We start from the raw sequence: 16,051 nt of genomic DNA, 5'->3' as shown, positions 1-16,051 counted from the left end.
GGCTAAGTTGCTATTAACATCACAGACGTCAATTCTCATATATCTCTGCCCCAAAATTTTTTCAACTAGAGTCAAAACTAAAGATATCTGAAGAGGACCTAACCCCCAGGCTGCGGCAGCGAAGCAACACACTCCCCAGGAGTTTCGGTTCCCAACTTGAGAAAGAAGATGAGAAGAAGCAAGAGGTGGTAGATAAAGCAATCAAGCCCAACGTGGAAGCCACGCTGGACTCCATCCAGCGGAAGCTGCAGGAGAAGCGGGCAGAGAGCAGCCGTCCCGAGGACATTAAGGTGTGGTGATTCGGTGAAGGCCCCGAGCTAACTGCTCACCCTAAACAAGTGGTCGGCAAACTCATTAGTCAACAGAGCCAAATATCAACAGTACAACGATTGAAATTTCTTTTGAGAGCCAAATTTTTTAAACTTAAACTATATAGGTAGGTACATTGTTATTAACTTAATTAGGGTACTCCTAAGGCTTAGGAAGAGCCACACTCAAGGGGCCAAAGAGCCGCATGTAGCTCGCGAGCCACAGTTTGCCAACCACTGCCCTAAACCATGGTAGAAGCATAGGACATGCCACACAGATCCCAATGGGAAGAGTGGTGGAGGGACACCTTTGGAAACATCCCACAACCTCATCTTCCACACTCTTAGATGTTTAAAGAAGCCGATGAAACAACTTCGAGTGCTTTAACTGTGGCTAATTTGGTTTTTGACTTCAAATTAAAAGCAGAAAACTCTATTGTACAGATTGCAGAATGAACTTATTTAGGTACATACACAATTTGGTGACCCTTAGGTAGAAGAATTATTAGGAGCATTTAAGGCATTAATCCTTTGGGACTATGGAATCTATCAGTGTAGACATCGCTTGGGCCATTAAGTGGAGCCTCGTGTGCCTCACAGCCTTGCTTGCCTCAGTACTCAACATGCCTTTGCTGCTACAAGGAAGTCGATGATGTTTCTGCTGTGCTATCATATTTCTAGCAAGAGGTCAGGAATAGCTCATTCCTAAGTGAGCTTGGATAGAGCGAGGAGGAGCTGTTGTGTGAGGATTCTTTTTAATCCTACTTTTTTTTATTGTTGAACTGAAGAAGAAGAAAAACAAGAAGTTGGAATGTTCACAGATGTTTCCCCTTCTCATTGATCTCTCCTTGTGTTTGTACAGGACATGACCAAAGACCAGATTGCTAATGAGAAAGTGGCCCTGCAGAAAGCTCTGTTACATTATGAAAGCATTCATGGACGGCCGGTATGTGGATGCACTGACTTCTCTTTCTGATCGGGCTAAATCCTCTGGCTTTAGAAATGGATCTTCCGTGTTTGGTATTCTGCAAATGAGGTTCCTTACTGTTTAGCAGATGACTCCGTTTTCACCAGAACCAAGCTTTCTGAAGGCTAAACCTGTGATAAGAGTTTCACTACCTTGTAGATGCTGAATTTAATGGAGTTCCGAAGAAAAATTAATTTGCAACTAGAATTTAGTCCCTGGTGTCCTGCTTCAAGGGGCAACTGTGGGGAGGCAAGGGGGGTATGAATTGGTGCACAGAGCCCTGGGTGAGGAGGCTTCGCTGTCCTTACGTCTGCCTCCATGAGCTGATACTGGCTCCAGGCATTCTTATCCATAAATAAATGGGCTAAACTAGAATCATCTGCCCTCAAATTTGATCTCTCTGCGGAGCAGTTGCAACCAGTGTTTGTCCATGGAGAAGTTGCAGCTGCCACCCAGAACCAAAAGTGTGAGGAGTCCAAAATATGGCTCTGCCTTTTCGTAACAAGGAGCATTTGAGGCAGTTCGTTACTCAGCGAGAGTTTATGTCAGTCCGGGGAAGACAGGAGCGTGATAGGCTTCTCTCTTCCTTAGGGAACCTATAGTCAGCTGTCCATGTCAGTTACTCTTAGCAACCTGTTCAGAATGTTGTCAAGAACCCAGTAAAATCAACTCTTAAAAGCAGGTATAAAAAACATGAAGTTTATGTCTACAGAAGGATTTTTATATAGCCAAAAAGCATGCATCTCTTTTCCAGTTTCAGCATAGCTATATAATGGAGACAGTCTTTTCACCTGAGATAGGTTCTTTTAAATAAAGAAGCTTCCAGAATAATGCACTAGAGGTCTGTGAGGGCCGGGACTCTGGGTTTTGTGAAGCTAATCCTCAGCCAGTAGCACAAGACCTGCCACAGCATATGCCCAATCAACTATCTGTAAAATGCATCTTCCATGGTATTTTGGTTCTGAATTTATCAGGTTTAAGTTAAAAAAAGAAGCTGAGGCTGATGGTGATTGATTTTGCTGGCCTGCCCTGCAGTGGAAAAACACTGGCGCTCTGGGATGACGGTCATGTTTCCAGCCAAGTTGTTTTGTTTTTTTTCAAGCCAAGTTTTGTTTTGGATCTTTAAAAGCATTGAACCAAGTAGTAAATGCACTGGAGCTCACATACCTTGTGAAACTTTGTCCTTCTCTACTGGAGTATCCAGAAACTGAACTGCCAACGGTAGGCTCAGAGCTTTGAGTGCCTCGTCATGGCCACCAGACAGTCCCTAGGCGAAGGAGGCAAGACTTGTGTGTTTTACTTCTTTTCATTGCATGGATTCATGTTACGACATTGATTAAAGGCTTCCTTGCCTGGGGCCCTGAGATCTCTCAGCTATGTTCTAGACTTAACCTTAAGCCAGTTCAGGAGGTTGGGGGTGGGGGTGGGTGGACGAGGTACCCGTGGCTGAGTTGCTCTGAGTTTCGGCAGACATAGGTTCAGAACCCAGCCCTAGTCATAGAAGTACTCTGTGACTTCGGCACGGAGGTAACTTCTCAGAGCCTCGGGGCTCTGTCGGTGTAATAGACGTCTGTCTTAGGTTGTCTGGAGACTAAGTGACCTTACAGGCACACACATTTACCTGTAGGGCGTCTGGCACTGTAGGAAGTTGGGCAGAGTGGCTCTGCTAGGGGGAGAGGGAATTGCCAAGTAAACGATAGCTTTCACTTCTGTTACAATTACATGTTCCGCGCCCTGTGGCCTACTTCTTAGTGACTGAATCAGGAGAAAGAATGCACATTTTTAGCACTCTTAGAACTAGCAATATGAAATACTAGTTTTTGGCCCTGTCTTTCTATTCCCCTTCCTTTCATCATTCTTTCTGATGAAGGAAGAACGCCTTTCCGGGTCAGATTCTAGCATCTCACGAGGCAGGGAACAGATGCTCTGGGAGTTTGTCACTTGTTCCTGGTGCAGGGTCAGGCTCTCTGCCTCGCTCTGGAACACGATGCTCCGACCTCAGGAAAGGCAGAGTCCATTTGATACCTGGCCAGTCCACAAATCAGAGTGAACTTTTCATTCTCAGATCCGTGGTGTTGCCATGGACCCTGGACTGTAAATAACATTTGGGCAACGCTCTTTAAAAAAAAAATTAATAATACATGTACTCCCAGTGCTAAACTATCATTCCAAACTCTAGGATTTTTTAGAAAAGCTGGTGCTCCTAGTTCTTGGGTTTTGCTGAGTCTGCAGATTCTGATTTAAAGGGACACTAACTCCCAAGTCACAGGCAAAAATAATTATCTGCCAATTCTATACATTTTAAAGAAGGCTGTTTGCTTTCACGGGGCACGCGATAGGCAGACTGACATGTAACAAACCACACTCGTTTACACACTGACACATATTCCCTACAAATTATTATTAAAGTGGCCCTTCTCAGTATTGAAGGTTCTCAGGAGTAGACAGTGTCACAGAGGGAAGCGGCGCAGATGGCTGCAGCTCCCTGCTCTGCCTTATTCATAGACCCCTGCTTGATGACAGGGGAGAGGGAGAGAATGGGTTGCTTGCTCAGAGCTCCTGGGTTCTTGAGTCTCTTCCTTATCAGTATATTTTAATCTTACATTTTAAAACCTTGGGACACCCAACATCATGTTCAAATTTAAATGCAAATTCTTTTTTTTTTAATTTTTTTTTCTGTACATCAGATTATTTATTCACTTGATTCTTAGATTCACTTGTTGATAGATGCATATTTGTTGTTCATAATTTGTATCTTTACCTTTTTCTTCTTCTTCCTCTTCTTAAAGGATACCTTTCAGCATTTCATTTAATACTGGTTTGGTGGTGATGAACTCCTTTAGCTTTTCCTTATCTGTGAAGCTCTTTATCTGACCTTCAATTCTGAATGATAGCTCTGCTGGATAAAGTAATCTTGGTTGTAGGTTCTTGGTATTCATCACTTTGAATATTTCTTGCCACTCCCTTCTGGCCTGCAAAGTTTCTGTTGAGAAATCAGCTGACAGTTGTATGGGTATTCCCTTGTAGGTAACTGAGTTTCTTTCTCTTGCTGCTTTTAAGATTCTCTCTTTGTCTTTTGCTCTTGGCATTTTAATTATGATGTGTCTTGGTGTGGTCCTCTTTGGATTCCTTTTGTTTGGGATTCTCTGCGCTTCCTGGACCTGTAAGTCTATTTCTTTTACCAGGTGGGGGAAGTTTTCTGTCATTATTTCTTCAAATAGGTTTTCAATATCTTGCTCTCTCTCATCTTCTGGCACCCCTATAATTCTGATGTTGGTACGCTTGAAGCTGTCCCAGAGGCTCCTTACACTATCTTCGTATTTTCGGATTCTTTTTTCATTTTGCTTTTCCGGTTGGGTGTTTTTTGCTTCTTCGCATTTCAAATCTTTGACTTGATTCTTGCGCTCCTCTGGTCTGCTGTTGGGTGTCTGTATAATATTCTTTATTTCAGTCAGTGTATGATTAATTTCTAGTTGGTTCTTTATCACAACATCGAGGGTCTCATTAGATTTCTTGTAGATCTCATTAAGCTTATCGGCAGTTTCTAGAAAATTATTGAAAGACCTTAAAAGTGCGGTTTTGAGCTCTATATCCTCCATTTCTGTCATGTTTCTTTGTCTCCGAATTTTTTTATGCTTTCTTGGTGCACCCCCCTTGTGGTCTTTGTGCGCAGTCTTGTAGTTAAGCCTTGATTGTTGTCGGTAATACTGGGGGTGATTTGACCTCCAGGCTAACTGGCTATGAGCTAAATGCAAATTCTAAAGCTATATATAAGTACTCTCCTTTGTTTTTTGGGATTATCTGATCGTTGCACAGTTAGCCTACTGTCTTTTACCTGATAATGAAGAAGAGAGAGTTGTCATTTTCCAATCCATGGGCCAAGAATTCAACAGTTATAGGAATCCAACTCGTGTCTTCGGCTAACAGTTTTATGACTCAGAAATACCCATCCACTCATTCAAAGGCCTATTCTTGGTCAGTAGGGAAATCCCTGATGACTGATGACTCAAGAATAAGAGTGTCAGCCTCCGAACGGTTTTCCCATGGCCCACTTCACATCCGCCTGTCCTTTCCTGACAGTCCAGCCAAAGCCCTGCTTTGTTTATCTGACTATTGGTTGGCTTTTGGCTCTGCTCACAAATCCAGCACAGACAATCGCATGTGACAGGTGAAAGCTATATTAACTTTTAGTATGAACAACCCTTTGGCTTCAGATATATGCTCTGAAAATAATTCTGGTGTAATTCAAGTTGTATTTTACTTTCTACACTCAAACTTAAAGATCCTTGATATTTTTTATGTTCAGATACCTTTATCAAATGCCAATGTTAAATTTGGTGGAGTCATGATGAGTTTCAACTTTCCATAGTCAAAAACTGAATTATATTAGATCATTTATAGGTGTTAATTCCTGAGGGTCATTAATTTTAAACATGAGCAATTCATAGAAAATCTAAATGTCAACAAAATAAGCCAAAGAATTAAGTCAGTGAGCCTCTTCATCTAATCCAACTAGAAAATTTGGGTTTTGAACAAAGAATTGAAAAGAAATTGGTTTGGTGAAATTTGCTCTATCTGTCTGATTTTACCAGCTAAGTCTCATTCTGTAAATCAAAGATGTTTCTGCCAGCAGCTAGACCACAATGGGAAAGTGCTGGCTGCTTCTTTTTATTTGCAGTGTGCCTTTTGGTAACTAAACCATCTATTGTTTATCTTGCACATTAGATCACACCACATCATGTGTTGACAGTGAAGATATGCCTTAACTTATCAGCAACACATTTAATGGATACATCTTGTATCAAAAAAACAAACAAACACGATTTCGTGTGGTCCAGTCCTAAATTTTGTCATCTTACAGGTGAAATTTGTACTAGTCATTCCGTTTCTGTTCTTCAGACTTACTTGTGGCTGTATTTAACTTTCCTTGAAGGATAACATAAATACAGAAAAGAGCCCAGATTATATGTCTTAATGTAAACAAATCCAGGTAACCAGCATCCAGATCAAGACACAATATGTTTGTTCCCCCCCCCCCCCCCGCCCCATTAGCTCTCCCTGGTGTCCCTTCCCGCCCATAGCATGCCCTCCTGCCCCACCGAGGAAAACCACTCTCTTGACTTCTAACACTATGTGTACAATGGAAATAAAATGCAGAAGACAAATAGCAATCTTGAAACAAAGATACTTCATCTCTCATCATTTAAGTAAACAGGGGAAATGCATGCATATCAATGAATTGGGTATACTAATTATGTTTGGAATATTTGTTCACTCATTCTGCAATATTTATAGACTATTTCTATTTTGTCATGCACTGAAATAGTTGCCAGGGACAGAAAACACAAGCTCCTGCTCTCAAGAGGCTTATAGTCTAAAGAGGAAACAGAAATGTCAACAAACTATAGTTATTATCCTATATAGTAAAAGCCTAATATGCTAAGTGTCTGGTTGACTGGTCGGCCGTTCAACCAATCAAAACGTAGTATACTAATGATATGCTAAGGCCACTCAACTGCTTGCTATGATGTGCACTGACCACCAGGTGGCAGACAATCAACTGGTTGACCAGTCACCACGACGTGCACTGACCACTAGGGGGCAGACAGTTGACTGGTCGACCAGTCGCTATGATGTGCACTGACCACCAGCGGGTAGACACTTCGACTGGTAGGTTAGCTTGCTGCTGGGTCCGGCCAATTGGAACTGAGTGAGACCAGCCCGACACGCCCTGGAGCCCTCCTGCAGTTCCCTCTCCCGCTGGCCAACCTCCCGCGTCTCTCCCCAGCCCCGATTGTGCACCAGTGGGGTCCCTCGGCCTGGCCTGCACCCTCTCGCAATCCAGGACCCCTCGGGGATGTCAGAGAGCCGGTTTTGGTCCAATCCTGCAGTCCAGGCCGAGGCCTCTAGTAGAGTATAAAAATGTATCATCCATTGGGGCTGCTATAACAGATTACCATAGAACTGGGTGGCTTATACAGAACAGAAATTTATTTCTTGCCCTAACTAGTGTGGCTGAGTTGGTTGGACATCATCCTGTGCACCTGGGGGTTGCCAGTTTGATTCCAAGTCAGGGCACATGCCCAGGCATTCGGGCTCAATCCCCGTTGGGGGGGGTGGGGTGTGCAAGAGGCAGCCAAGTAATGTTATACTCTCACATCGGTGTTTCTCTCTCTCCCTCTCTTTCTAAAAATCCATTTTAAAAACCTTTTAAAATGTTTATTTCTCACAATTCTGGAGGCTGGGAAATCCAAGATCAAAGTGTGAGCCAATTCAGTGTCTGTGAGCAGATTCGGTGTCTGGTGAGGGTCCTCTTTCAGTTTCATAGACGGCAGTCTTCTTGCTGTCCTCACATGGCAGAAGGGGGTGGGTACAGGGGAGCACTAGGGGACTCTTTATAAGGGCATTAATCCCACTCATGGTATCCCACCTCTCATTACCCAGTCACCTCTCAAAGGCCCCACCTCCAGCCGTAGTTGGTTTGGGTCAGTGGATAGAGCGTTGGCCTATGGACTGAAGGGTCTGGGGTTCGATTCCAGTCAAGGGCACATGCCCGGGTTGTAGGCTCAATCCCCAGTAGGTGGTGTGTAGGAGGCAGCCTATCAATGATTCTCTCTCATCATTGATGTTTCTCTCTCTCTCCCTTCCTCTCTGAAATCAATAAAAATATATTTTAAAAAATGGTTAGCTTTTAAAAATCATAAATAAGTAGAGACAGAGAGAGAGAGAGAAGAACAAAGGCCCCTCTTCCAAATACCATTACATTGGGAATTATGTTTCAACACATGAATTTTGAGTGACACAAACATTCGGTCTGTAACAAAGCAGATGTAAAATTACAAATCACAGGTTGCAGTAGGTGACACAAAGGAGAGAATGAGCAGGTCTTCCAGAATGGGAGATGTTGGAAAATGTCTGCACAGAGGAGGTGACTCTTGATCTGAGTTTGCCAAACCACAGCCATTCCAGGACAAAGGGTACTAGACAGGGAGGTATGGGACAACCTAGTCTATCCTTGGAGCTTGAGGTATGATGGGAAGGAGGAGAAGCAGCAGATAAAGAGCTTTAAATACTATATCAAATACTATACCAGGGACTTGGGCTTGATTCCTCCCCACTACCTATAGACCCAGTCCTTTAAACATATGTGAGCACTGTGCCAGATTTTAGGTATGCAGAGATGAATCAACCCATGTGTTATATTAGCCAATATTCCTTGAAATCCTACTGTTTGCCAGAATCTTGTCCTTAAAAACAAAACAATTTCATGGGGTTTGAGAAAGACATCTAAAAAAATTCTGATTACAAAACTGCATGATAAGTATAATAACAGGAATACATGCTTTCTTCTTTCCTGGACTAGAAAATAGTAAATTATCTGGGACAAGGATGGGGAACATCCTGTATAAAGCCCACAAAATCATTTGGTCTGGCCCTGCCAAGGCATTAGGGGTGAGTTAATTAAATGTTTGATCAAATATAGCAGGCTAATCTTTAAGTCAATAATTTTGTATGGCCCGCAGATGATGTTATAAACATCTAAATGGCCCTTGGCAGAAAAAAGGTTCCCCACCCCTGGTCTGGGAACTCTGAACCTTGAGGAGTTTTAAACAAGGAACTAAAAGTGATCATAGTTTTGGAGTGATTCCCAGAGTGATCTGTAGCTAAAGTAGATATTTTAAACACCAACTGAATAACGTTGTCAGCTTAAATAAATTTTGTGAGAATAGAGAGACTTGATGTGAATCGTCTGTACTTTCTCTAGGCCCAGAGCATGCTGGGACAGCTGGTAGCCTGGCTTCTCAGCTCTCTTGTTCTTGCTTTCCAGGTCACCAAGAATGAACGTCAGGTTATGAAGCCACTCTATGACAGGTACCGGCTGGTCAAGCAGATCCTGTCCCGAGCCAACACCATGCCCATCATGGTGAGTTCACCTCTCTGTTGTTGGTTACCTGGTTGAACGGGCCCTGGCTAATAGGAGGGCCCTCGCCTGCCTTCTCATTAAATAGGCTTTAAGAGTTGATTGTGCCATTAATATCGATGGCCCGTAAGCTTGAGGAATGAAGAATTTATCAAAGACTTCTGAGACTACACTGGTCAAAAAAAATGAGCAAATCTGAAGCTGATAGAATTTTTTTTTTCTTTTGAGAGCCATGCTTTGGCCAGGAACATCCCCCTGACACGTGCTGGGCCGACTCCCCTACCCTTTCCTCCGAGACAGAGCACCCAGGGGACAGGGCTGTGCTTTCTCCAGGCCTCTGCACACCAGGAGTGCCTCTGGCCCCAGGGGCGTCTGTGAATAGCCTTCTCTCCGCCTCTCAGAGGGGATACAGGGCTCCTATCCAGGGAGAAGTCTGCTGAGGAACTCCGGACAGCAGGCCTTCTCCTTCTGGAGGACTCAGAGAAGTGTGAGGTGGAGCGGGGGCGAGGCTAATGACTGAAGGTGCTCTCAGAGGCCACCATCCTGGAACTCAGCCGCTGTTGGCCTCTGAGTTTTGATTTTTGTCTGGAGCAGGGAGCAGCAGCTCTGGGAGAGCCTTTCAGGACTGGCCAGCCCCCTCCCCCCGCCCCCGCAGTCTGGGCTTCTCCACCTCCCCCTCTGAGTGCCCTGTGAATCCGTGTCCACCTCCTGGGGACTCCTTGCCTCTGTCCAGGTCCCTGAAGGTGGCCTCTGCTGGCTTCTAGGCTCTTTAATAAGCGGACACCGCCTCCTTGTGTTGTTGAAGGGCATACTCCCCCGGCCACCGCTCCCCATTCCTCTCCCGCCTCCCTTTATTTCCTGGCTTCCGCTGGGGCCTTCACGCCTTTTCACAGTGCACGTGCTCCTGTGACTGAGGGAGGGTCCAGGGACTGCAGGCTGGTGTGTCTGAAGGGAGCTCCTTTTCTAGAAATGCCCTGCGGAAGGAGTTAGTAGCTGACCAACACAAGGATTAAATCTAAGGAATCGTTTTCATGCTTCAGTTAGGAACCCTTAGTGTCCCTGAATAGGGTGAGTGGGCAGTGGGGTCGTCAGAGAACCTTTGCATCACGTCACGAGCGGACGCTGTTCTAGGTGAAGCTGTTGAGTGCAGGTGTTCTTGTGGTGGCTGGGATTGGGGAGGAAAGCGGGCGGAGGGGGGGCAGGTGGGTGGTTCTGCTCGGGTTTCCTCTGCGTGTTTGGTTAAGGTGCGTGTGTGCTGTTCTTGCTCTCATGGGAGCTCGGGGCGGGGGAGGAGTGGGGCTCTGGAGTGAAGGAGCAACTTGAAAAGAACTTTGGTTGTTGCTGGTTTTCCTGGGAACTTTTGGTGGGAGGGGGTTAGAGCACATCATTAAAAGGCAGCAATGAATCCTGGTGAGGCAGAGGGGGCGGAGAGCTGGCGGGGAAGGGGAAGGGGTTCGCAATGTAACCTACTTGTCAACGCCTGTCGCAGGGTTCCCCTTCCAGCAAGCGGAGAAGCCCTTTGCTGCAGCCAATTATCGAGGGCGAAACTGCTTTCTTCTTCAAGGAGTCAAAGGTGAGGACCTCCAGCTGCTAACCTCTTGCTAAATCTGCCTCAGTCCCCTCCCTTTCTCCTGGGAATGGAAGGGGTTGTGGTTGGGCCTTCGGTGATGGGTTCTGGTAGCATTCCCTACACATCTGCACAGAGCCAACTTTGAACGATCCTTTTTTTCTTTATATCCTGTATTAGCCGATTTCCTTAGTTTCATGTCATTCCCCTGCTTTTTATTGATGTTTTGTTTGTTGCTGTTTGTTTTCAGGGATGATTCTTTCGTTTGAACATTGTTTTTTGTTTTGGCTCCCCCCACCCCCATTTGGAGAACAGTTTCTCTATATTTCAAATTTTATTAAAATAGCTCATTGCATAACTTTCTTTAAAATCTCATTTAATGAGTTTTTTAAAAAACCAAAATTAGCAAAGACAATATGTATAGCACACAATAAAAAGTTAGCATTTTATAGACAAATATCACAGTTGCCGTTGGCAGATTCGCTGGTTCAGTTTCACCCACTCTTTCTGCCTCTCCCCTTTCCCCTGGCACACTTTGTCCTCAGGCCTAATTTTATAATCTCTTCCTAATCAGTGAATGTAGTGCTGGGACCAGCAGTCACTAAACATATGTTCAGATTTATTTCCCAAGTAATTATGGATTTTAGACAAATAACCCTTGTTCTCAGTGGCTGCCTTTGCTAGAATGGGAGGTACCATCTGTGCTCAGAGATCTGTGTCCCTGTAAGGACCTCATGGCCTGCATCGGGATCAGCCTCTTTCATGTTCTTGTTTCTAGATAATTGAACAAACTGGGTGGCCTTAAATAGCCAACCTTTACAAAAAAAAATCAATGATTGTTAAAGTTGGAAGGGGAAGCAAAACCCAAAGCAGAAGTGAGTTTTAGGAGTGTCACTTGTCCTGTTTCTGTCACAGTTCCCAGCCTGGGGTGGTCATGTATTTACCGTAGTTAGGAAGGATTATTCCAGAATATGGGGCCTCGTCCCACAAAGGGATGCCAATTGAGAACGGCTCCCTGTTCTTACCTAATTCTCACCTTTATAAGCGGAGGTAAGGTACCAGAAGCTACATGCCCCCCCCCCCCTTTATCTACTCTGTTTCTTTTCTTACCTTTTAAGGGTCTTAAATACTTCATACACCTCATTAGGCAATGATTGTGCTGACTGTTCATATTATTTTAAATGGAATGTGTTCTATGAAAATTCTCTAAATGTGAAATTTAGGTGACTATGCTGTATTGTATCTTAAAAATTAGAGCTATTCTCTTACAATAAGACTAGAAAGAAGACACATTTTGTCTAGCTGGTAATTTCACACAAGAATCAAGTCACCATAATTGAAGAAATTTGGGCAATTATATGTACGAAAATTAATGTATTTCTCTGAGAATCATGTGATAGAACTGTTACTAGATTAAAATGTCTTCTTTAACACCTCCAAAATATGACAGGTAATAATTGCTTCATTAAACAAATGAAAGGCATACTAATGACGCTCTTCTTAAAAAGAGGACATTCTTTCAACTCTTATTGTTTATCTTGGTTAATTTTTTTCACAAGTATACTTTGGCCATGGCTCTTCTGCTGGGCCACATGCTGGTCAGAATTTCAGATAATTTTGCAATGATTGCAATGCTTTTGTAAATAGTGCTGTCTTTTAGTTAATTTTGTTCCAACTGGCCGGGCTTGTTAGCATGTATTTGGATTATACTAATTCTTGACAATTCTGAAACAATTTAGAATTTGGTTTGTGTACAGATAAGAAGGTTGTATGTAAGTGTTGTTGTTGTTTTTTAAACCATCCCTTGTTTTAAATGTTTCTGGGGGGAAACCAGTGTATATGAAATAAGGCCAGCTCAAGCTCTGAGGCCCTAAATCTTCCAGCCCAGAAATCCTAGAAGTCATCTCGTCAGTTCTCCTACCCAACATAAAAATTTCCTCTAGAACTTGGCTGACAGAATGGAGACACTGACCCTAAGAAGAGATTCCTTCTCCAAGCTTGACAAATTTACAGCAGCAGGGAGACCAAGCTCACTCATTACTGGGCTAAACATCAATAGTAACTAAAACTGACACTGTTTTATAATTATTTATAAAATACATATAATTTTAGAATGTACCATAAGTTTAATAACTATAAAATCTTACAGTTAATGAATATAATAAAAAGTTACATCCATAGTTACTATTGATGTCTTACTTTCTACTTAAGAGGCCTGGCTGTGCCCTCTGGAACGACATGGAGCATGCACAGCGCTTCTTTCGTGAGAGCACTTCCTGCAGTCAGTCACCTGCCCTGCCCACTCCCACCCACACTCTGTGAACATTTTCTCCAACTTCTTCTTACTGTTGCTCATATGATGTGGGTGCCAGACCTAGCGGCAGCCTAGTGGCTCTGCTCTATACACACATCAATCTATAAGTATCCTTCTTAAAAACTGATACCCAGAGCTATACATCCTTCTAGATATGGTTTAACCAGCAAGGCAGAGGGTGGAGGACTAGTCCGGACCTCCGTGGGGATGACCCCAATGGGCCCTTCGGCTCCACACGTCAGTGACTGCGTGACTGTCACTGTATCATGAAGGTATTGTAGTTTTCCTATCGCAGGATGTCTCGACTTCAGCACTGGACACATTTGGGCCCAGATAAATCTTGGTTGTGGGGGGTTGTCCTCCACTCACTAGATGCCAATAGTGCACTACAACCACACCATCCCCAGGGGTGACCACCATAAATGTCTCCAGGCATTTCCAAAGGTCCCCTAGGGGGCAAGATCGGCCCAATTGAGAAGCCCGGGTGGTGGCCTGTCTCTCGGTTGATTTATGCAATCCCCAGCTTCCTTCCCACGGATTGCTTATTGTCTGTGTGTCCAGCTTTCTCCCCAACCGAATTGCAGGACCTTGAATTTTTCCAGTTAGCTACTTTTGTACTTCTATTCCAACCTTAGGAAATGGAGTATAGATTTTGTATTCCAACATACCGGATACCCCCACCCGCCTTGCATTACCTACACGTTTTGTAAATAGCCTTTTGTGTCTTTATCCCGGTGACTGATAAATGTTGAGTAAGGCAGAGTCAGGTAAAGAGCCTACTACAGGCTTTTTCTCCAGAATCACGTCACCACTGTGTCATCACTCTCCACACTTTCACAACCAGCTCACCTCATTCTTTACTGAAATCCCATCAAATAAGGGGAAATGGTTAGTTCTCATGATTTGTTCATAAGGGGCCAGTGCTGATCACTGTCAATCCCTGTCTATCAATTGCTCACAGATTATCTGTATATTGATTCCTGCTAACTGCCCCTGCCTCCTGAGGTAGATTTGCTGCTTTAACTGGAACAACTGACATTGTGCTTCCTTTTGTTCATGGAGCTGTACTCCTAACCAATTGTTTCCTTTTTCTAGATGTTAGGATGTTTTCTCCTGGTCTGATTGTATATTTTGGCAGTAAATTACTTTTTAAAAAAATCTTTATTTCACTATGCTGTACACCTGAAACTAATACAAAATAATATTGAATGTAAACTAATTTTTTAAAAAAATTTTGTCTTTTTTTTCAGACTGTGATGTTATTTCTTACCTAGACTTAACATAGCTTTAAAATTGACACTAAGAAATGCTAATATGACTGTATTATTTTTCTAAGCGCATTATCATCAAGACAGGCAAAGAATATGATACTTTTCTTAGAATATTGGAGGCCAAAAAATACACTCATGATTCTTGAACATCCCTTGAAAGAACTTAGGAGGTTTATGATTCAAGTCATGGAAGATAAACGTTTTGATCTCAAAAGTTCCCTAAGACTTTGTGTACCAGGCAACCACAAATGTTTTATAATTTCAATTCCTTAAATAGAAAGGCTATATTGTTCTATTTCTAAGAACGTTCATCGCTTAGTAAAAAATATGTCCTGAGATATGCAAGCAATAGAATTCTGAAAACTGGTTGCCAGTGGTGGGTTTTGTCCTGTTTTGTCTTAGAATCTTTAGATTAGTTTGGTTCCTTTGATTGCGGGTATAAAGTATGATGGTTGTTCCTTCCTACCTCAGCCTTAAAATGTTAAATGTGGTGTACACCAATTTTTATAGTTTTTTTTTCCCTATTGAGTGGCTGTGTTTAGTTTGTGTTACCTGCTGTGTACATATAACTGTTCGATAATATGTACGTAAGGTACGTAGGTGTTGCTAACGGTAGGTATAGAAGAAACCTTATGGTGTCGAGATAATTAAGATTGTTAAATGATAGTTGTAATGAAAGAGTACCAGGAAAAGTAACCAGATTTTGGCTGGGGTTGCTGTGTGTCTCCAGGAAGAAGAGGAGGGTTCAGAAGAAGATAGCAACACCAAGCCAGACTTCACGGTCACTCTGAAAACCGAGTTCAGCGCTCATTGCTTTCTCGACCAATTTGAAGATGGCGCTGATGGGTTTATTTCCCCAATGGATGATAAAATGCCATCAAAGTGCAGCCAGGACTCCGGGCTTTCAAACCTGCATGCTGCTTCAATGTATGTCATTTTGGTGGTGGTGGTGGTGGTAAAATATTTGGGGAAGATAACTTTCCTAAATATTATTTTAGTCTTTATACTTACATTGACCGACAAAACACAAGTGACTCACTTGGGGTGTGTCTGTGTGACTAAAACAGTGACTTTTTATTTTTAATTTCGGGCTCCGTTTTTGTATATGCTTTATCCTGTGTTATTTGAGGGAGCATCTGAGCTCTTATTTATACAACCAGGCAGTCTCTACAAATGGCATTGTGTAGCTCTGTCCTCCACGGCTCATCATGCAGCACTCACTGAGCACAGATGTCATCTCTTTCTCTCAAAACAAAATATGACAGAGCACCTGGGACTTTACCGGCCCAAAGAATTTACAAGTAGTAGGAGCCAGAGCTGTTGTCAGTGTTTCAGGGCATAGAAATCATGCATTTCCACTGACCCTCAGCTCCCTCAACAGTTTTTGCACATATGTGCTTCCCCCAGTGTCCACAACCCCCACCGAGTTGCACATTCATTGCATTTTCAAAACAAAATATGACAGAGCACCTGGGACTTTACCGGCCCAAAGAATTTACAAGTAGTAGGAGCCAGAGCTGTTGTCAGTGTTTCAGGGCATAGAAATCATGCATTTCCACTGACCCTCAGCTCCCTCAACAGTTTTTGCACATATGTGCTTCCCCCAGTGTCCACAACCCCCACCGAGTTGCACATTCATTGCATTTATGTCAATTCAGATTTAACTCAATTTTCTTCCCTTACCCTCCCCACCCCCCACCACC

General features: G+C 43.3%; 1 protein-coding gene across 9 annotated transcripts in view; it reads left to right on the top strand.

Moving 5' to 3' along the window:
* FAM13A (family with sequence similarity 13, member A) overlaps positions 1-16,051 on the top strand; it is a 261,528-nt gene that overhangs the window by 238,381 nt on the left and 7,096 nt on the right. For all 9 annotated transcript variants that reach the window (XM_005862767.2, XM_005862766.2, XM_014536858.1 and 6 more), the window contains 5 exons: positions 70-290; positions 1,171-1,254; positions 9,104-9,199; positions 10,686-10,769; positions 15,079-15,275. In XM_005862767.2, coding sequence (XP_005862829.1) covers positions 70-290; positions 1,171-1,254; positions 9,104-9,199; positions 10,686-10,769; positions 15,079-15,275 — 682 coding nt within the window. The remainder of the gene's footprint in view (positions 1-69; positions 291-1,170; positions 1,255-9,103; positions 9,200-10,685; positions 10,770-15,078; positions 15,276-16,051) is intronic.

The sequence above is a fragment of the Myotis brandtii genome, unplaced genomic scaffold (assembly GCF_000412655.1).
Source record: "Myotis brandtii unplaced genomic scaffold, ASM41265v1 scaffold1675, whole genome shotgun sequence".
Classification (NCBI taxonomy): Eukaryota; Metazoa; Chordata; class Mammalia; order Chiroptera; family Vespertilionidae; genus Myotis; species Myotis brandtii.
Note: the sequence above shows the minus strand (reverse complement) of the source record. Positions and strands in the feature narration are given on the sequence as shown.